The 21521-nt window shown below is 52.3% G+C and overlaps 1 protein-coding gene across 9 annotated transcripts in view; it reads right to left on the bottom strand.

Annotated features, from left to right (window-relative positions):
* MROH7 (maestro heat like repeat family member 7) overlaps positions 1 to 21521 on the bottom strand; it is a 59267-nt gene that overhangs the window by 17447 nt on the left and 20299 nt on the right. For 7 of the 9 annotated variants that reach the window (XR_006221468.1, XM_042997296.1, XM_007089887.3 and 4 more), the window contains 12 exons: positions 16585 to 16661; positions 13559 to 13642; positions 12526 to 12605; positions 12110 to 12239; positions 10087 to 10182; positions 9494 to 9598; positions 9148 to 9283; positions 7046 to 7158; positions 6532 to 6708; positions 5943 to 6097; positions 3611 to 3749; positions 14 to 204 (listed from right to left, as the gene is read on the bottom strand). Coding sequence is in view for 8 of the 9 variants with exons in the window: in XM_042997296.1 (XP_042853230.1) it covers positions 14 to 204; positions 3611 to 3749; positions 5943 to 6097; positions 6532 to 6708; positions 7046 to 7158; positions 9148 to 9283; positions 9494 to 9598; positions 10087 to 10182; positions 12110 to 12239; positions 12526 to 12605; positions 13559 to 13642; positions 16585 to 16661 (1483 nt within the window). In the remaining variant the exon portion in view is untranslated. Of the gene's footprint in view, positions 1 to 13; positions 205 to 3610; positions 3750 to 5942; positions 6098 to 6531; positions 6709 to 7045; positions 7159 to 9147; positions 9284 to 9493; positions 9599 to 10086; positions 10183 to 12109; positions 12240 to 12525; positions 12606 to 13556; positions 13643 to 16584; positions 16662 to 21521 lie in introns of all 9 variants that reach the window. The other 2 variants (XM_042997298.1, XM_042997301.1) reach the window with 2 other exon arrangements.

Raw genomic sequence — 21521 nt, 5'->3', positions numbered from 1 at the left:
CCAGTGGACATACCGCACAGGTACGAAGACGGAGGGCTGGGCATCCTTCTTGGCGTCCTTGCGCAAAGCCACGTGGCCAGACAGGTTGAGGCCGATGTGGTAATGGACCTGAATGAGCAGGGCCAGGAGCAGCTGGGGGTAGATGCGCCTCACGCAGCCCACGCAGCTGCTGACCGACAGGAGCTCGCACAGCCCGCTGGCTGCCTGGGGGCGGAGGGGAGGCTGGCTGCAGGCTCCGGTAGGGGCCCGGGTCGCTTCGCTAGCAAGCTGGACCTGGACCTTTGCTCTTCTCGGGCTCAGATTGGGAGAGACCAGCCTGGTGGCTCAGTCAGTTAAGCCTCCAACTCTGGGTTTCGGCTCAGGTCATGATCTCACAGTTCATGAGTTCTAGCCCCGCATGGGGCTCTGTGCTGACAGTGTGGAGCCTGCTTGGGATTGTCTCTCTCCCTCTCTCTCTCTCTGTCCCTCCCCTGCTTGCTCTGTCTCTCTCTCAAATTAAGTATATTAAAAAAAAATTTTTTTTAATTGGGAGAGCCCAGCTCTCTACGCCCCCTATTGCACCCCAACTCCTGGGTCTCTGGGTGAGCCCTACACGAGAACAATAGCCTGCCTCCTTGATGTTGACACAACCCTGGAACAATCATGGTAGAGGGATCCCCTCCCACCTTTTGTCAGGTAGAGTCTTTTTAAAATTTTTTTTAATGTTTGTTTATCTTTGAGAGAGAGAGAGAGAGAGACATAACCCGAGAAGTAGGCTCCAGGCTCTGAGCTGTCAGCTCAGAGCCGGACTCGGGGCTCAAACTCATGAACCCTGAGATCATGAGCTGAGCCGAAGTTAGGATGCTTAACCCCCTGAGCCCCGCCCAGGTGCCCCTGTCAGGCGGGGTCTTGATCCCGTTGTGAAGGTGGGGAGACAAACTCAGAAGGGAGAAGACACTTACCCATGGTCACCCAGCCCTTGGGAGCAGGGCTGGGACTCAAGTCCCAGGTGTCTGGGACTCAGACACCAGGTACAGGATGCCCTGCCTCTTCCTCATTCATAACACAGGCACAGAGATCGTCAGGGGGCACCCATTGCCCCTTCGGTTTGGCCCATTAAACCAGGCCACCCTCACTGGATCCCCTGGTGCCCAGCAACCAAGAGAAATAAACCCCAGCCTTGAGTGGGAGCCAGGGAGGCCCAGACCTGGACTGTCCCTCCACGCCTACTGATCACGCCCCTGCCCCTTCCATCCATGACTCCCCACACCAGCCCTCCAAAGTCCCGGAAGCTTGGTTTTGTTGGTATTTGACCCACGATGCTCCCTGGGACCTGACGGGTGCTCACCTTCCAACTTCTCCACCTGCTATCCAGTCTGTCCTGGCCTGGGCCCGCCTCCCACTCGGCCCACTAAGGCCTAACTGGCAGGAGGAGAGTGCAGGGGCAGGGGAGGTGACAGGTGGAGGTCACAAGATTGGATGGCTCATTCTGGTCCCACCACTCCCTAGCCCTCTTTGGGCCCCAGATTCATTCATCCTCTGTAAACTGGGGTCTCTGGTCCTCTTCTCACCAGCCCCACAGGTGATGGAGGGTGAATGAGGGGAGGGGTGGGAAAGAAGCCTTCTTTACGAAGAAATGGCCAAGATCCGTGCCCCCAGGCAGCCGGCCCAAGGGAAAAGCCTTGGATTGTGAAGTTGGCATGTTCCCAGGGAAACAAGTCACACATTGAGGGCTGGGTGGGGACCACGAATGGCAGTTATTTGTACTTTACAGCTCGGGAAGCCCTTCCACACACACTATTTCACTTTTCCAAACAGGTAAGATAGACAAGGCAGGAGCTATTACTGCCCATTTTACAGATCTAAATACCAAGGCTAGAGATAGTTATATAGTGAGGGAGCGGCAAGCTAAGCTAAGCTTCTGGGACTCAGAGCCTTTACATTTTTCAGTAGACCAAAGATAATGCTTGTATCCAAAGAACACGGTCAGCAGGATAAAGAGAAGTCTCTAATGATGTGCTACAGGGCTCTGCTCTTGGCTCAGTCTTGCTCAAATGGTTTGTCAACACCGTAAGATAAAAATGAGTCCGCACTGTATCCATGCTCAGACTACGCTTGAACAAAAAGCACAAATGAGTGACTCAAGAATACACTAACACACAACGACTGAGAGAGGAAATGATGAGTGACCAAATCAGGGAAGGAGCGGGTGCCCATGCCTTATTCATAGAACTCAGTGCGGGGGGAAAGGGGCAAAAGGACACGGTGGCAAAACGCAGGATTCAGAGCTAGGAGATCAGGGTCCGAGCCCCGGCCCCACCACTCACTAGCTCTGTGACCTTGGCTAAGACCTGGGATGTCACCGAGCAACACTGTCCTCCTCTGTTAAGGGGTAACATCACCCACCCCTCCACCCACCATGTCTTTGCTTCTCTCCACCAGCATGCCTTGTTCTCTGCTGAATCCCCAGAATTTATGTGTGCCCGGCACACAGTAGGTGCTCAATTACTGTTGTTGACTAAATGAATCAGTTCAACAATTTTTTTTTTACTGTCTACTATGTACCGGTATAGGCTAGACATTAGGGATATCCCGGTGGGCAAAACAGGTTCAGGCACTGAATTCGTGCATCTCACAGATTACTCAAAGGACTCCACACACTATTGTCAAATCACAACTGGGGTAAATTCTCCCAAGATAAAGTATGTGAAGCAAAGTATAATATGCACAGATTTGATCATGTCAGGGAGATAAGGGCGGGCTTCCCCAAGGAGGTGATGCTTGACTTGAGAGCTGGGGGATGAGTAGGATTTAGGTTAGTGGAGAGAAGTTCAGGAGAGAGACAGCATGTGCAAAGGCCCTGTGACGGAGATTGCGTAGTGTGTATGAACTTCTGACGAAGAACAACAAGGCTGGGCTTAAGTAAGAGGGACCGCGGAGTGTGGTGAGGCTGGCAAAGGGTGCACGGCCTTAAGCACAGGTAGGAACACCGTGCTATTCTCAAGGGCAATGGGAAGGCATTGAGGGTATTGAGAAGAGCAGAGGTGCATTTTCAAAGATTTTTTGGCTGCGGTACAGATTGTAGGAGGAGCTGGAGTGGAAGCAGGGAAATGAGCAGGGGTATTATCTAGCTGGCTAGGACCAAGGTCCCAATGACAGAAGCGGAGAGAAATCTATCCTCCCACCCAGTCACCTTCCTGCAGTCGCATTGCCTCCTGTGTTCTCAGGGCTGACCTCTGAGTCTGGCAGCCACCTTCTCAGCCACCATAGGGAGCAGACTTTATCATTTCCATTTACAGATGCAGAGACTGAGCCTCAGGGAGGTGAAGTGACTTCCTTAGGTCACAAAATACTAACTCAGCGAAGCCAGATCTCAGACTCAGGTCTGTGTGTCCCAGGTCATTCGGTCTCCTCCTCCCAGGCTGCTGCTGTCCCTGTAAGCAGCAGTACTGGGCCATCCAGTGGGTCACAAACAAGAGCCCAGAGATGGACAAGTGTGCCCAAGGCGCACAACTAGCTCCTGGCAGAGCAGGGCACTAGAAGCTGGGTGTGCTGAGCTCAGCTCAGCAGGCGGGGAGGAGGCAGGAGCCTAGGACCAGGCAGTCATGGGGTACGCGGGGTGGGTCCTCACCGCTAAGGGCACGATCGAGGCCCGGCCCTTCTTGGTGAAGGGCTTCTCCTTCAGGCTCATCAAGAGCAGATCCAGGAGGTCTCGGATATCACAGCTGGGCTTGCACAGTATCAGCTGCCTCCACATCTCTGCGCCGTTGCTGGGAGGTCAGGGGTTGGGAGATGGTTAGTGGGGACCAGGGCACTAGCCCCACCCAGCCTCCCAGCAGTTTTGGGAAGAAGACAAGATGCCATCGAAATGGCACCCATGGGTGAGTCAGCAAGGAATGGTCCAGAAAACACTCTCTAAGAGGCAGGGGGCTAACAATTATTGAAAACCCTATTTCCCGTATCATATCAGGTGCTTTATACACGACTTATTCAGCAAATATGGAGCACCTGCTATACGCCAGGCACTAAGCAAACCTCTGGGCATATAGCTGTGAACGAGATATTCAAGACATTCAAGGTCACTGAATTCTCAAATGACCCTCGAGGTGGGTTGTTATTCTCATCTTACAGACGGGAGTTGAGGCTCAGAGAGGTGAAATCACCAGTCCGAGACTACACAGCTAATGAGCTACAGAGTCAGGAAGTCCAGCCTTCAAAACCTGTGATCATTCCTCTATGCCAGGGGGCGCCTTAGGACCTGGACCTTGCATTGGTCACACAATCTCAAGGAGTGCCTGCTCCTGTCCCCTAGAAGTCAGTACTCCAGGCAGGGGAGAGCATCTGGGCCAGCCTGTGAGCACTCCTGTCACGGGGAGCTGAAAGCACTGACCGGCCAGTGCACTAACGGGTTAACAGAACCCTTTCCCCCTTCTGCATGAGCATGTGACCCTTCCATTAACTTTCCAGCTCTGTTCCCCTGGAAACATGATAAAGATAGTATGTCAACTATGTTGCTAGGCAACATCGCTTATAGTAAAAATGACCCAATTGGTAAATTGCATCTGGGCTGGGAGGAACTATAAATTAACTCTAAGAACCGATGAGGACGCTGTAGCATTGAGCTTCCCGGGGTGCGGTGGCTCTTGGGACGGGGCTCGCCCCCTGTGGGGACCCCAGAAGCCAAGTCTATAGAGCTTTTGTGAGAGACAGTGGTTCCCAGGAGGTCTGAGCCATCTAAGCTAGGGCAGCTCCTATACCTTTCACCTGGGAGGCCCAAGAGACCAGATCTTAAGCTCCGAGTGGGGAATGTGAGGCCTCCAGGGCACAAGATGTAAGGAGACCCTCTCTCTGGGGCTCATGCAAGGGGAGGTGTGGCCCCTGAGAGCCAGGCCGCCTTAAATTTTGTCCCAGTGCTGTCTGGCCTGCTGCATGGGCTGCTGCAAGGACTCCTGGGAAGAGGAGCCCCTGTCATTGCTCTGTCCTATATCCTGAGTGACTCCGATGTCAGGTGTGCCCCGCCCCCCCCCCCCCCCCCCCCCCCCCCCGCCGCCTCCACCAGTCTTATGAGTCTGAAGGTTTAGTGATTCCAAGAAGAAACCCTCTGGGGTGGGGGTGGGGTGGCCAAAAAGGGTTAAATTCTTCCAGGTGGGAGGAGGGGGATGTATCACCCTGGCCCTCACCTTCCTAACTGATCTCCCTGGCCTCTGTGAATGGTACCAGCTGTCCCTACTAGACATACCTCGTCACACAGCCCTGCACAATTCTGCCCTCATGCTCAAACAACCATCTTAAGGCGTGGGTCCCACAACTTGCTGCCTTGTTCTGTTCATTCAGAAACGTGTGGGCGTGTTTCCTGGACTGGGAGGCTGGAGCAGTCAGTCTGGCCTCTCTGGCCACGGTCCCCTCTGCCCATCAGGTCCCTTGCAGCGTCCAGCCCTGGGCAGGCACTTAGCTCAGCTGGCTGCATTACTTGTCACAACCAGCCATCTGGGGTGGGAATTCTGCAGGGAGTAGTTCTCCTTCTGCCTCTAGGGGAAAACTGAAGCCCAGCGCGGGCAAGTAAACCACCCAAGAGCACACAGCAGGTGGAGGCAGGGGCAGGACCAACACTCAAGCCTCCTTTCTACGGCACCCCTAGAGCTCTGGGCTTGGAGTTGGTCAAATGTGAGTTTAGGTCCTCATCCTGTTGCTTGCTCACTGGGTGCCGAGGACAAGAGACTTCCCCTTAGTTTGCCCATCTGTAGAATGGGGTTGTTGTACCAAGGAGAGAAGGTATTAGCGCCCTGCATGGACGTATCCAGTGCTTTGGAAATGCTGAATGGCTGTCAGAGGCACCACAGATCTTACGGAAAAGCGACCAGCTGGGAGGGCAAGGGCCTTCTCTGGGTGGAAGGACAGGTTCCTAGCCCAGGATGGGGGCTGCTCCAATCTGGGAGTGGTGGCGGGAACCCCTCAGTCGGTACCTGTCCAGCGGGAGGGGACACGTGAGCAGGGCCACGACCACCTCGGTCATGAAGGAGCTGGCCAGGAGGGAGACGGGCAGCAGGGCCACCTCGCGGGCCCGTGGCTCCTGGATGTGGTTCAGCTGCATGTAGATGGCCTGCATGATTTCTGGGATCTGGGGCACAGCCGGGGATGGCCGTGAGCAGGCGGGTGGCCGGTTGGAGAAGGCCGGAGGCAGGCGTGGGGAGATCATGGAGATGAGAGAAGGAAGGAAGTGGGGGTGACAGGATAGTGTGGCAGGGGAGAGGAGAGAGAGAGAGGAGGGCCCCAGGAGAGAGAGGGGAGAGAGGGGGGAGCGGCACGCCTGCTCCTTCCCTGGGAGACAGTCAGGGGTCCTCACTGCCCTCCCCACCCCCACCGGCTCAAGTGAGTTCTTTCTCACCTGCAAGTCGAGGCACCTAGAACTCACCACCACCACCACCCATGCCCCGCCCCGGTGCCTTGGGGTTCCAGCACCCCCCATCCTGCCACTGCCAGATGGCCGGTCCCAAGGGATGAGCAGGCCCTGCGGGGTCTCCCTGCCCAGTCCCTGCCCGCAGGGGGCCTTACCACCTCCACCACCCTGTGGTGGTACCACTCCAGCACCGAGCTGATGGTGACCTCCGAGGCCAGCTGCATCATCTCCCCCAAGTCCTTCCCCCGGGCTTCTGAGCTGCCTTTCAAGCCTTCCAGGGCTGCTAACAGCAGGTCCTTCACCTGCTGGGGTCCCAGGAAGTCTCCAAATTCCTGAAACAGGCACAGAGGCACTGACACCCATGGACAGACCCCTAGTGACGCACGCAGAAGTCAGCAGGCAGGCCACGCATACTCCGTTCATCTGTGGGTGTCCAACCCTTTGGGGAGGAACTACAAAAGAAGGGGCGACATGGCCCCTGCTCCCAGAAGAGGGGGTATGCTTCTGGGCACAGACCAGGGGAGGTCGGGGCACTCGGGGTGGGCCCATGTGGTTGGGAAAGGCTTCCTTAAAGGGGACTTGAGCTTGGAAAGAGGGAAGGCGGGGAGAAGGCACTGGGGCGGGCTGTTCCCAGGAAGGCCCCGGGGCTGATGGGCAGCAGGCGGTCACCGCGATCACACGCAGAATATTCTGGCATGGGCAGACAGGGTTGTAGGGCCCCAGGAATCGCTTGTTGCTCTCATACAGCTCCTTCTTATTGGTCTCTTCCTTATCTCTGGCTCCTGCAAGAAGAAAGCCTGCTCCGTAAGGCCCGACCACCCCCCCCACTTTTTTTTTTTAACTTTTTATTAAACATAGACGTAGGAAGTACACAAATCGTAGGTAACCAGCTTGGCCCATTGTTACGTAGTGAATGTGTTCATGTAAGCCGGCACCCAGGTCAAGAAACAGAATGTGGTCAGCGCCTAGAAGCGCCTCTTGGCTCCCTTTCAGTCCCCTGTCCCCTCCCCTACCCTGGGTGACCACTGTCCTGGCTCCTAAACCCACAGGTTAGATGTCTTGGTGCCGCGTCACTTTCCACGGTCTGAAGACACCAGCATTTATTTCTCTCTCCTGACATTTGGGTCGTCTCCAGCTGTAGTGCTGCTCGAACATTCTGGTATGCCTAGTCCGTGCCTTTGGGGGAATGTCAGGCACACATTTGTTAGGTACATAGCTAGGGGTGTACCTGCTGGGCCCTAGGGTGGATCTAGGCTCAGCTTCAGGGGATGCTGACAAATGGTGTTCTGGTGGGGACCAGACATGCATCCACGGGCGGGGCACGAGGGCCCCCGTGGCTGCACATCCCACGAAGCGAGCTGTGCGTTTCCCGTTTGCTGTCCTGGTGCGTGTGTAGTGATACCTCTAAACTACCCTGGCCTTCCCACACTCCCTTTTCTGCCTTTTTTCCCTTTAACGCCCATCATCATCTGACTTTATGTATTACTTGTTTATTTGGGTGTCTCCTGACGACAAGAAGCTAAGTTCAATAGGGAGGATTATTTAACTTCGTTGCTGTATTTTTGGTGTCTAGAATAGACCTGGCATGTTTTTTGCTGAAGGAGACATATTTCAGGCTCGTTTCGTAAGGCCTTATTGTGGCCCAGCCTGGGTCCTACCTGGATCCCCCCCAGGGTATGCAAGACATAAACAGAAGAAAGGGCCATCGAGGGCAGAGGGACTATATGGACCAGACGTGTGGGTTGTCTGTAAAGGGAGGAAGCTTGACACCTGGAATCAGACAGACCCAGGTTCAAAGCCAAGCTTTGCTGCTGGCTACACTCAGTGGGCATGGACAAACCACTTCACCCTTGAGAATCTAACAGTGCGGGTCTGGGGGTCACCAGAGAAAATACAAGATACCCAGTTAAATGTGATTTCAGATTGCCCGGTCACTCTGCCTCCAGAGCCAGGAAAGTTGAAACAACATGCCGAAGTCCCTTGGGCAAGGTCGGGACTGTGGAGAAAGGGAGGAGGCAGGTAACAGCGGAGACTCTGTGCCCCTAGGTTCAGTGCCAGCTGGGTGCCTGTGTCAGCTCATTTCACGTCACCGGCTCCCTAAAGCTGGATCCGGCATTGTTCTCCCACCTGCAGGTCTTAGCTACTCCAGACGCTAACGTGGGACCTGTTCTTTGTTCATTCGTTCAATAGAAGATTCACCGAGCACCCACCCCGTGCCCAGGCCCAGGGCCGGGCCTTCGGAATGCGGTGGTGAATTAAGACACAGCCTTGCCCTGCTCTCAGCACATGAGGGCTACCGTGCCCGAGTGGGCATATGGTGCCATCGTAGGGCTGTGCAAATGGGAGTCACAAATTACACTTGGGTGTCTGGGTGGCTCAGTCGCTTGAATGCCTGACTCTTGATTTCAGCTCAGGTCGTGATTCCAGAGCTGTGGGACGGAGCCCCGCATCGGGTTCTGGGCTGAGAGTGAGACGTGCTTAAGATTCTCTTTCTCTCCCTCTGCCCCTCTCCCACTCGTTCATTTTCTCTCTCTCAAAAAATTTTTTCGTAAATAAAAATAATTGTTAAAAATGACACTGGAAGGCGAGGAGGGGTTCGGATAGAGGGATTGCTTAAATCAAAATAGGTTTGTTTGTAGCCCTTCTCCTCTGGTTCTGTGGGGACTGAGACTTCATACCAGCTTCTGCAGACCCCACTGGAGGCTCCAGCAGATTCCCAGGCTGAGCACCTGCCCAGAAGCCTCGCCTCAGAGGCACGCCGAAGGGCTTACGTTTTTGGAGCTCCAGGATGGTGTAGAGGATGATGATGCCGTCCAGAGCCTTCCGGCCAATCTCCTCATCAGGATCTCCAATGCGAAGGATGAGCCTCCCCAGCAGAAGCCCCAGCGCCGGAAACCCCGAGGACATCTGTTTGTGTCATAACTTTAGGGACTGGGTCTTAAAGGTTCAATAATACTATACAGTAAATAGTGACCAGAGCTGGATGGTCTGGCCCTGATAGCAGAGTCCTCTGAGGATGACAAGGGTCACCTGGCAATCTCTGGACAGATGCATGGGCTCCCTTGGAGCCAGGAAGATTCTCCCTATGAGTGTCCTCCCCTCCCAGGGGCCACTCACAAAGAAAGGCAGGGTCAGAAGCACGTGGTTCAACACAGAGACGTTGCTGTTCACAGCCCGTGCTCGCTCGTGGGTCTTCCCGGAGTTCATCCAGGGCCCCAGGGGCTGTGAGGACAAGGACGAGACTCAGAGCTACAGGCTGGAGGCCAGCCTCTCCTGCCTGGGTGGGCAGGTCGACCTTCACCAATCAGCAGGAAGCTTCCAGGGAGGGCATAAAGGCAACTGTCCACAGCCCTCCTCCTCCTCCTCCTGGAGCATAGGGAGACACGGGGCCCAGGACTGGAAGACGAGAGGGAGGACGAAGGCCAGTGGGGAGAGAGATGAACGGTGGGGAGTCACGATAAAGAGAGAGACAGGGATGAGAGTAGAGAAGGCAAAGCGATAGGGGCAGCTAGAACAGGAACACGGGGGGATAGGGAGAGAGTGACAGAGAAGGGGTTTGGAAAAGGGTCTGCACCAGCGACAGGGAGGCAGAACACTGGCACGAGATGACACCCGGAACTCAAACCCCTCCTTCTGGGCACAGCCTCCCCACCGCCCCCCAGCCAGGTCTCCTTTCCTCTCTGTCCTTCCTCTCCTCCCTGCCCCCACACCTCCAAGATGCTCTTCAGCCCAGCAGGAGTGGGGTCCTCGACAAAGAGGGCGTTGAGCAGTGTCTGCAGGGCATCCAGGGTCTGTCGGTAAAGTGTCTGTGGACAGGAGGAGGACCAAGTCACTAGGGGGTCTCTGGAGCAGACCCCGGCCCCAGGCAACCCCTCCTGTGGGTGAGGGGTGGAGGGGCATTTGGACCCATGAGAGCCGCTTTCTGGTCCCACCTCTGAGACTAACTCGAGGTGCGATATGGGAGGAATTACCCCCCCCACCCCCGCATGGGTTACGATTTCCTTACCAACAAATTAATAATTATTAGCATGTACTCCTACCTTCAAGGAGGAAGCAGAGAACTCCCCACCATTACTGAGACTCTACCATGGGCCAAGTCAGTGCCCGGTGATTTGAACAACCATATCACTCTGTCCTCAAAGCAGTTTTCTCATTTTACAAATGACGAAACACTTGTCCAACGTCACACAACAAGGTGGTTTCAAGTCATGAGGAGCAAATGAGAGGCTGGGTAGGAAAATGGCACTAGAACAGTAGGAGCCAGGTAACCAGGAGGGCCAGCCTTGCTTTTATTCTTGTCTCTGGGAAGTGCTCCGATGCTTTTTTTCTGTGCTACTCCTAGACCCAAATAGATTTTCCAGGCTGCCCCTTCAGGGGGCCACCTCTCCCCAGGTTCCTCTTCCCTTGGCCGCGCCACAGTCCCAGGATTGTCCTAGGAAGGTGCAGGCATCACACATGCACAAGGCTGAGTAGTGGGTTTGAGCCACTCTGGGAAGACCCTCTGTCCCCTGCCTCCTTTCCTTCTGCCAGCTCCTCACATCTGCCTCCCAGGTTGCCACTGTCCAGGCTTCCCCAGTCTGTGCACAGCCAGGTTACACCACAACTACCAAGCCAGCCTCACTTGCCGACTACCTCCTCCTTCCCTCCCATCTGCAGCCCATCCCTGTGCAGCACTGACCTCTGCTGTCTGAGCCTGGTACTGCAAGAGGGCTGCCTGCTCTCTTCCCCGGGGAACAGGGATTCCCCACCTCTCCTCTGGGTCTTCTCTCAGTGCCCCACCTCCCAGGACCCAGAGCCCTCATGCTGCCAGCGAGGCCTGGCCCCCACTGCTCTGTAGCCTCGCTTCCCAGTGCTCTAGCCTCCGACCTCGGGGCTCCTGCCACATTGCTTCCTTGTCATCCTTGCAGTCACCATATTCTTGCTGTCCTCAGGCCACCGCACAGGCTGTTCCCTCTGCCTGGCAGGCCCTTCCTTCTGGCATCCCTCTCAGCTAACCAGCTCTCTTTTACCTCTCAGCTGTAACACCAGGACCGCTGACCCCCACGTAGGCCAGGCTCTTTATAGCACTGAGTACTTCTTGTTTGCAACACTTACCACTGTTGCTAGTATGCATTTATGCGTGTGCTTCTTTGACAAGGTCCATCTCCCCCCCCCCCCCCCCCCGCCCGCCCCACCCCCCGTACTGCATCCCCCACCCCGTGGTACTTTGGGAGTGGGCATTGTTGATATTTGCTGAATGAAAGGCTAAATGGGCTGCCTCCCTCTGGGCTAACACTCCTCCCCCTGAACCCCACCCACCGACCCTATCGCCTACCCTAAGGGTCACCTCCACCCACTCCTCCTGGGACAACCCTGCTGAGGTTGGAAGACGCTCACACGAGCCCCCCTCGAGGTTCTCTACTTCTCTAGACCTCACACCAGCTCACCCCGTCCTCAGCCCTCCTCCTCCCAATTGTGGCCACCTCCTCTGGCCATGGCAACACATGCTCACATCCCCCTCATAGGGCAGGGCCCGGAAGTGGACAGAGCGCTCCCGGTGAGCGATCCCTTATTCACCAAACAGTTATCAAGGGCCTGCTCAGGCCAGGAGAGGTGAGGTACAGTGCCCAAGGTCAGGCAGCTTCAGCAGGAGTGTGAAGAGTCCTCTCTGCCTTCTGGAATGCCCTTTCTCTCCCCGCTGGGAGTTCTGAAATGCGCCTCACTCAAAGGAAACTGATAGCCCAGAGGGCTCACCTGTATGGCCTCCGCCTTGGCCTCGACTTTCTCCTGCATGGCCTGCACAGAGGGCAGGGAGAACACACTCTTCACGCATGTGTTCACCAGCTCTGACCTTTCTCGCACACCCAGAACGGGAGGGGTGTGACTGGGGGGTGGGGGAGAGACAGAAAACCAGGGAGCGGAGTGAGGGAGGGGCCCCTGGGCGGGAGGCAGGAAGCTAAGGCTGCAGGGCTGGGAGGAGGGCGCCTAGCTGGGGGCTTGGGCCTGGCCTGAGCACTGTGAGGTGGGGAGGAGGGAAAGGGGAGGGCCTCGGGAAGGCGGGAGGGAAGGTCACAGGACCGGGCAGGCAGCAAGGACAGGCCTCGGGAGAGACAGACGGAGCCCAGAGAAGCGAGGAAAGGGCTGGGGGTCGGGGAGAAGGCTGTGGACACCTCAGCTGGGTCAGCGTCTCCATGGCCTGCCAACGGACGGTGCTCGAGAGGGAATCCAGTGGCTCCTCCTGGATCTGCCTCTGGACAGGAGACCACAGAGGGGCCAATGAGGGGGGCAAGGCCACTGCAGGCCCCCAGGACCGAGGCCGCCACTCCTCCCGGGGCTCAGGCCGCAGGAGCCCCTGAGCCTGGACAGAACTCCCCACCTCCATGCTGCACAGGGCCTCCGGCAGGGAGAGCCAGCTCACTGCTCAAACCCTGTCCTGAGCTCTCAGGTCAAGGCCACCAAAAACACCCTGCACCCTAATCAGCCGCACCTCACACGTGGCGCTCAGCAGGTCAGCAAGAACTGCTTTGGCAGCCGCGTGGTAAGGAGGTATATTTGGGCCACCGACTGGCCCAAAGCAAAAAATACCATGAATGGCTCTTGGGGGGGGGGGGATCGAAGTGGATTCCTTTAAAAACGTCCTAATGACTCCTCACTTTGGATCTAGCATCTGCACACAGTAGATGCTCAATTAACGTTAGTTAAATGAAGTTATCAAGGGCGAGGATCTTATGTAAAGGACCCAAAGCTAAACATGATCTCAGGGACTTCAGTGGCCTAAACCAGTCTGGTGGACAATTGAGAAGGGACTGTATTTAGCAAGATGATAGGAAGCTCTTGGAAGTTTCCCACCAGGAGGAATTTCTGGGGAAAGAATGTATTAAATAATAATGACTGCCCCAGGCGCCCGAGGCTCTCCAGGGAACTCACTACTGGTTGTGTCCTCACCACAAACAAGCCAGTGAGGCAGGCATTACCACAGGTACTTATGAGGTGGGAAGGCTCACAGGGCTCAGAGAAGGGAAATGGCCCATCAAGCTCCTCAGGGTGGCGGAGGGCAGTTAGAGGTGGACTGAGGCTCGAGGCCAAGCGTCCTGCCTCCTCCACTGTCCTCCTCCCACCTCAAGCCATGTCTCATCAGTGGGTGGACGGGGACGTCCACCTCCTCCCCACCCAGCTCTCCAGACCCGCACGAGGTTCCCACACCATCATCTTCTTCATCAAGGTCCTCTTCTCTACGTCCACTTCGAGCGCATCCTGGCTCTCCTGGAGGGCGATGACATTCTCCACCTCGGAGGCAGCAGAGGGCAAAGCCACAGGGTGAGAGGCACGCTGACCCCCGCCCTCAGGGACCACCGTGCACTCCCACCAGCCACCGCCACCCCAGCCCCAGCCGCCAGCCCCTAAGCATGGGCTCCAGAGGAATGAGAAATCGCGGTGGGGGTGCAGATTTGAGAAGACCATGAGAGTGAGGACTAGGGGGTTGGATAATCCCTGAAGGGCAGCATTTGGAGGAGAACCAGAATTCAGTGCACAGCACTCCCCCTCTCCAGTCAACTGAGGGAGAAGAGGCAGGAGTTGATGGAACAGAAGAGGTGCGGAGACCTTCCGGCTGAAATCCCATGATTATTAAAACCTTTTAAGGGCTTTTTAGTATCCACTCTTTTTTTTTTTTAATGTTTATTTACTTTTGAGAGAGAGAGAGTGACAGAGTGTGAGCGGGGAAGGGCAGAGAGAGAGGGAGACACAATCCGAGGCAGGTTCCAGGCTCCGAGCTGTCAGCACAGAGCCTGATGCGGGGCTCGAACTCACAAACCGTGAGATCATGACCTGAGCGGAAGTCAGACGCTTAACTGATCGAGCTGCCCAGGTGCCCCCTTTAGTATCCACTCTTAAGGGCACATCCTAGTCAGATCAAGGCATTCTGCCACCTGAGAGAGGGAATACCTTTACCAGTGTCCAATTAATCTATTCGTTCTCATTCTTTTCAGGTAGAAGAAGAAAAAAAGACGCGAAAAAGATAAACTACCTTCATGTAGTAAGAAAGCGAAACAAGGGAACGTGATGGGCAGTGTGGTGGGTGAAAGATGCCACAGGTTCTTCCCACTGCCGTCAAGAGGACAGATAGCCCTTGAATCTGGGCTCATCTTACTGCTTGCTTGGACCAATAGAATGCCATGGCAGTGAGGACGTGCCAGTTCCTGGCCTAGCCCTTAAGGGAACTGGCAGCCTTTTCCTTCCAGAAGCCAGCTGCCATGCTATAAGCAAGCCCAGCTAGATATGGAATGAGGACACTGTGTGGAGAGAGACCCTGGAAGATGAGGGTCATCTTGGATGTTAGGGCCCCTGCTCCCGAGTGACCTCAGTCTACACCACTCAGAGCAGAAGGGCCACCTCACTGAACCCGGACAATCTCAGAATTGTCATACAAGCCAGCAGTTCCACCTCCGGGTATTTAGCTGAAGAAATCAAAAACACTAATTCTAAAAAATGTGCCAACACCGTGTTCATTGTAGCGTTATTTACAACAGCCAAGATATGGAAGCAGCCTGAGTGTCCATCGAGAGATGAATGGATAAAGGAGATGTGTGAGATTTACACACACACACACACACACACACACACACACACACGGGAATATTATTCAGCCATCAAAAAGAATGAGATCTTGCCATTTGCGACAACATGGATGGACCTAAGGGGCATTATGCTAAGTGAAAGAAGTCAGAGAAAGGAAAATACTGTATGATTTCACTTAGATGCAGAATCTAAAAGACAAAGCAGATGAACCAATGAAAGAGAACAGAAACAGATTCACAGATACAGAAAACATGCTGGTGGCCGCCCGAGGGGAGGGAGCTGGGGGGATGGGCAAAATAGGAGAAGGAGATTAAAAAGCACAAACTTCCCATTATAAAATAATTACGACACAGGGATGCAATGTACGGCATAGGCAATAGCCAATAATATTGGGACAACTTTGTGTGGTGACAGGGGGTAGCTAGGTTTATCACCTGTTTCCCCAAACTAGAATGTTACTTCGCTGTAGCACCTCTAGTGCCTGAAACAATGCCTTGCACATAGTAGGGACTCAATTTGTTGAATGACTGCAATAATCAACCCTATTTGTTGCAGACACCATGCTCAGTGCTGTGCACTCACTTCAACTTTATTATGCCTGTTTTGGGGCGCCTGGGTGGCTCAGTCGGTTAAGCATCCTACTTCAGCTCTGGTCACGATCTCACTGTTTGTGGGTTCGAGCCCCACATCGGGCTCTGTGCTGATAGCTCGGAGCCTGGAGCTTGTTTCAGATTCTGTGTCTTCCTTTCTCTCTCTGCCCCTTCCCCTCCTCCCCTGCTCATGCTCTGTCTCTCTCTCTCTCTCTCTCAAAAAACAAAAACAAAAACAAAAACAAAACATTATTACACCCATTTTGTAGGTTAGAAGAAACTTCCTGGCAGCAGAAACAAGTGCAAAGGCCCTGGGGCAGGATTGAGTGTGGCAAGTATGAGAAAGAGAGAAGAGCCAGTGCGGTAAGGGAGACAACTGGAAGAATGCCATGTGATGAAGACCAATGCTCCCAAAATGCAAGACCTTTTCTTAGTCCTGTCACCCTCTCTCCATCCCCCACCCTGTGCCACCCCAGGGATTGGAGCTTGCCTCTGAAGCAGCCTGAGGGCAGGGCCTCCCTCTTCCATGGCCCGGCCTGGGTGGATCCCCCACCTCCAGGTTCTGTCTGCCAGCCAGTCTCCCCCCACACTGCATGTGTTCACACTCGTGTCCACCAACCTGTCCAGTCTGCCTCCACTGGCCCTCACCAAGTCCTGTAGATGCTGACTTTCTCTGGCCTCCCAAAGCCCAGACCTGGGTTGGGAATGTGGCCTGAAAATGGCCATTTCTAGCCTTTCTTCCCCTTTTAGAGACCCTCTCACAGTTGGTTCAGTTGTCCAAAAAACATTTATTGAGCACCTACGATGTGCCTGGCACTGGTCTAGATTTTGGGGATAGAGCTGTGACGAGGAGACAAAAATCCCTGATTTATGGAGGATACATTCCAGAGTGATAGGCTAACAAAAAAGTAAGATGAACTAGTAAAGCATATTGTACATCAGATGGTGATGAGTCCCATGGAGAAAAGAAGAGCCAGGCAGAGAAATGGGGTCTGCTGGGGCCAAAGAGTGAGGGAGGGGCATCCCAGGAAAGTCATCTGGGGGGGTGGGCAGGAAGCATACCAGAGCCATCTTGGTGCCATCGTCTCTCTTCCCCGGCATGTCCACCAGGCATGAGGCCACTACTTCACTGAAGGCTCCTGAATGTCATAGTTTCAATGAGGAGGTAAGAGGGAGAGTAAGGATACGTTGCAGTTCTGGTGCCACAGTTCTGTCTCCCGTCCCCCACTGGGCCCCTCCAATCTTTATTCCCCCAGCAGCCAGACTGAGCTCCCTTCCCTAAAAGGCTTCAGGGGCACCCACTCCACTGAATGGGCCATGCTTGTCAGTGCCTCCAAGCCCTCAGTGTCCGCTGTTGTCCCGCCTCCCCAGCCCACCTCCTGCTGCTCTCCTCTTGCTCGCCATGCTCTCGCCATACTATCCTCCTTCCAGACCAGGGAAAGCTTCCCCATCAGGGCCTTTGCCCCAGTAGTCACTCTACTACCACACCCCACGCGGTGCCACTCGACTACCGTAACCCATTGGCCAGCTAGGGCTCTTGTTCAAATCTCTGCTTGCCTGCCACTCTTCAGAGAGGTCTCCCTGACCTGCAGGGTAAAGGAGGGCTCACTATGGTCCTCTTGTGCATCATCCTATTCTCTTCTTTTGGCTGTTATCACAATGTGTAATTAAACTCTGATTTGTGAGAGTAGATGCCCTGTTTTGTCAGCCCTGGATTTCCTCATCGTTCTTCTGGTGAAAGAGGCCCTTCTCCCCCATGGGCTACCCCTTCCACGTAGCCAGGTGATGAATTATGCAAGCCCACCCATCATCCCCTCTTCAGATAGGGGTGGGCCTGGAACCCAAGCTTGGCCAGTAAAAGCATCCCATGCCGCCAGCCATGGTGATTGGCCCAGGGATGGGCTTTTAGCTGAACAGGACCACTAGAGCCCTTTATTTAAGAACACTGAGGGGGATGGGGGCACCTGGGTGGCTCAGTCCGTTAAGCGGCCAGCTTCGGCTCAGGTCATGATCTCGCGGTCTGTGAGTTCGAGCCCTGCATCAAGCTCTGTGCTGACAGCTCAGAGCCTGGAGCCTGCTCCAGATTCTGTGTCTCCCTCTCTCTCTGACCCTCCCCTGATTGCTCTCTGTCCCTCTGTCTCTCTCACTCAAAAATAATAAACATTAAAAAAAAAATGGTGAGCTTTAAAAACCCAAAAAGAGAATGGCCTCTCTCCTGCTGAGGGCCTTTAAGTGCGTGGAACTTTATTCGGGGCCACCTTGGCCACTAGAGGCTTCTGGAGGAGCCGATAGGGAGAAGCAGAGTCACCAAGCATAGTGAACACAGGTTCCTCCAAGATCTTGTCTCCTAGGTACCATTTTCCACTGAAAGGAACAAGGCTCCTTGGAGAAATGGCTGAGTCTGGGACTTGGGCAAGAAAGTACAGAACAAGGCTGAGACATCTTGTACCCGAAAAAAAGGAAGAGAGCTTACTTAAGGAATGATGGGGACATGTCAGAGAGACACAAAAGCTTGCTTAAAGGGAATCCCATTGGCCAAACTGGGGAAAATATGAGTATCATAATAATAGCATCTACTGGGTAGAGTCCAGGGATATATCTTACAACACAGAGAACAGCCCTCCCACACCCACACCCACATCCACACAACAGAGAATTCTCTAACACAAAACGTCAATAACAGCAGGGTTGAGAAACCCTGCCCCAGAAGAAGGGGTATCGAATGGAAAAGGTCAGAAGGGAGGTTCTGGGCTGCCAGAAAAGATCTATGTCTTTTTTTTTTTTTTTTAATATATGAAATTTATTGTCAAATTGGTTGTCTTTTTTTAAAAAAACGTTTATTCATTTGAGAGAGACAGTGTGCATGGGGGAGGAGCAGAGAGAGGGGGACACAGAATCCCAAACAGGCTCCAAGCTCCGAGCTGTCAGCACAGAGCCCGAAGTGGGGCTTGAACTCCCGAACCACGAGATCATGACCTGAGCCGAAGTCGGACGCCAAACCAACAAAGCCACCCAGGCTCCCCAAGAGCTATGTCTTGATCTGTGTGATAGTTACCAAGATGTATACAGATGTAAATATTCACCAAGCTGTACGCTTGAGATTCGTAGTACACTTTACATATTTTACTGATACATGTTATATACCTTGGAAAAGTTTTTTTTTTTTTTTATGTTTACTTTTGAGAGAGACACAGAATGTGAAGTGGGGGAGGGGCAGAGAGACAGGGAGACAAAGAATTCAAAGCAGGCTCCAGGCTCTGAACTGTCAGCACAAAGCCCGACAGGGGGCTCAAATTCGCGAACCATGAGATCATGATCTGAGCTGACTTCGGACGCTTAACTGACTGAGCCACCCAGGCGCCCCATATTGGAAAAGTTTTTAAAAGGCTAATGCAATTTGAAAATACATTGTCTTTTAAAATGCAAATGAACGAAACGTTACTATTAAACAGCAAAGATTGACTCTAAATGACCAAAACAATCTTGAAAAAAAAAAAGGTGCTGGACTCACACTTCCTGATTTCAAAACTTACTACAAAGCTCTAGGAATCCAGACAGTGTGGTTTGGGCATAAGGACAGACATATAGACCAATGGAATTATATAGAGATCCCAGAAATAAACCCTCATATGTGTGGTCAACTGATTTTTGACAAGGGTGCCAAGACCATTCGGTGTGGAAAGGGTGGCCTTTTCAAGAAATAGTTCTGGTCAAATTGGATATCCACATGCAAAAGAATGAAGTTGGACCCCCACCTCACACTACATACAAAAATTAAGTCGAAGACGAAGCTTAAAAGCTAAAACTACAAAACGCTTTGAAGAAAGCATAGGAGGAAAACTTTATGACACTGGATATGGCAATAATTTCATAACTATGGCACCAAAAGAACAGACAATAAAGGAAAAATAAACAAATTGGACTTCGTCAAAATTTAAAGTTTTTGTGCATCAAAGGACACCACCAAGAAAAGACAACTCACAGAATGGGAGAGAACAGTTGCAAATGACACATCTGATAGGGAAGTAATAGCCACAATATATAAGAACTTCTAAAACTCAACAACAAAAAACAACCAAATTTGAAAATGGGCAAAGGATTTGAATAGCTGTTTTTCTCGAGAGGATATACAAACGTCCAATAAGCACATGAAAAGATGCTCAAAATCAGTAGTCATTAGGGAAATGCAAATCAAAGTCATGATGAGATACCACTTTACAGCCTTTAGGATGTCTATTATAAAAATGTTTCTGAAAAATAACAAGTGTTGGCAAGGGGAGATTAGTTGTGCAGAAATTGGAACCCTTGTACGTTGCTGGGGGAAATGCAAAACAGTACAGCTACTCTGGGAAATAGTTTAGCAGTTCCTCAAAAAGCTAAACATAGAACAACCATGTGGTCCAGCAATTCCACTCCTAGGTATATCTAAAGGAATTGAAAATAATGATTCAAACAGATATTTGCACACTGGTGTTTATATAACAGCAGCCTGAGTCACAATAGCCTAGAAGTAGAAACACCCAAGTGCCCACCCATGGGTAAAAATGGACAAATAAAGTGTAATACACATTTGAAATTTTATTCAACTATAAAAGGAAATGAAGTACTGATCCATGCTACAGCATGGATGAACATTATGATAAGTGAAATACACCAGACACAAAAGGACAAATATTACATGATTCCACTTCCATGATATATCTAGAGTAGGCAGATTCACAGAGAAAGAAAATAGATTAGAGTTCACCAGAGCTTAGGGAGAGAGGCAAGGGGGCTATTGCTTTATAGTACGAGCTTCTGTTTAGAGTAATAAAAAGTTTTGGAACTAGATAGTGGTAATGGCTGTACAAATTGTGAATGTGACTAATGCCGCCGAATTATACACTTAAACACAGAGTTGCCATATGAGCTAGCAATCCTACTCTTAGGTGTATACCAAAGAACAATGAAAACATATCCATACAAAATTTATACATGAATGTTCAGAGCAATATTATTCAAAACAGCCAAAAGACAGAAACAACCCAAATATCCATCAACTGATGAATGGATAAACAAAATGTGGTATATCCATACAGTGGAATATTATTCAGTCATAAAAAGGAATGAAGTCCTGATCCATGCTACAACATGAATGACCCTTGAGAACATTGGGCTAAGTAGAAGAAGCCAATCACAAAGGACTACATATTGTATGATTCCATTTATATGAAATGTTCGAAAGAGGCAAATCTATAGAGACAGGAAGTAGATTGGTGGTTGACTAGGGCTGGGGGTCATGGGTTGGGAATGACATGTAAGGAGTCTAAGGTTTCTCTTTGGAATGATGAAAATGTTCTAAAATTGATTGTGGTAATGGCTGAATAACACCATGTATATTTTTAAACCATTAAGTTGTATACATCAAGTAGATAAATTTTATGTAAATTATATCTCAATAAAGCTGGTTAAAGAAAAAACCAACCTGCCTAAAGCTGCTCTATATCATCAGCACCATCAATATTCAAAATAGGAATTGTGTTGGACAATAACATATGATAGAGCGAGTTAAGATGGCAGAGAAGTAGAGGGACCAAGATTTTCCTCATCCCTCAAACACAGCTGTATTGAGGTCAGATCACTTGGAACATCCAGGAAATTGATCTGTAAGGCGGTAGGAGGATCTCCACAGTTGGAGGGAAAGAGCCTGGCAGGATCAAGGTGCGTGTATGTGAACTGGGAGAGATATAATGGTATAGGCACAGAGGGGAGGGAACCCTTTCTGTGGAGAGACAAAAGGGAAAAAAAGCAAGAGGGTTGTGAAAGTGCAGCATTGGATTAGCACAAGAGGAAAGCCTCTCTGTACCATGGACTGGGGAATGGGAAATATGGAGAGTGCCCTTTTCTTTTTTGCAGACAGCCTTATGAGCTGAAACTCAGAGGTTCAGAAGTGCACAACTCTCTCCGAAGCAAAGCTTGGAGCCATGGTGCACGCTCCTGGGGAGGAGGGAGAAGGCCCT

The sequence above is a fragment of the Panthera tigris genome, chromosome C1 (assembly GCF_018350195.1).
Source record: "Panthera tigris isolate Pti1 chromosome C1, P.tigris_Pti1_mat1.1, whole genome shotgun sequence".
Classification (NCBI taxonomy): domain Eukaryota; kingdom Metazoa; phylum Chordata; class Mammalia; order Carnivora; family Felidae; genus Panthera; species Panthera tigris.
The sequence above is the reverse complement of the archived record's forward strand: the minus strand, read 5'-3'. Positions and strand labels throughout refer to the sequence as shown.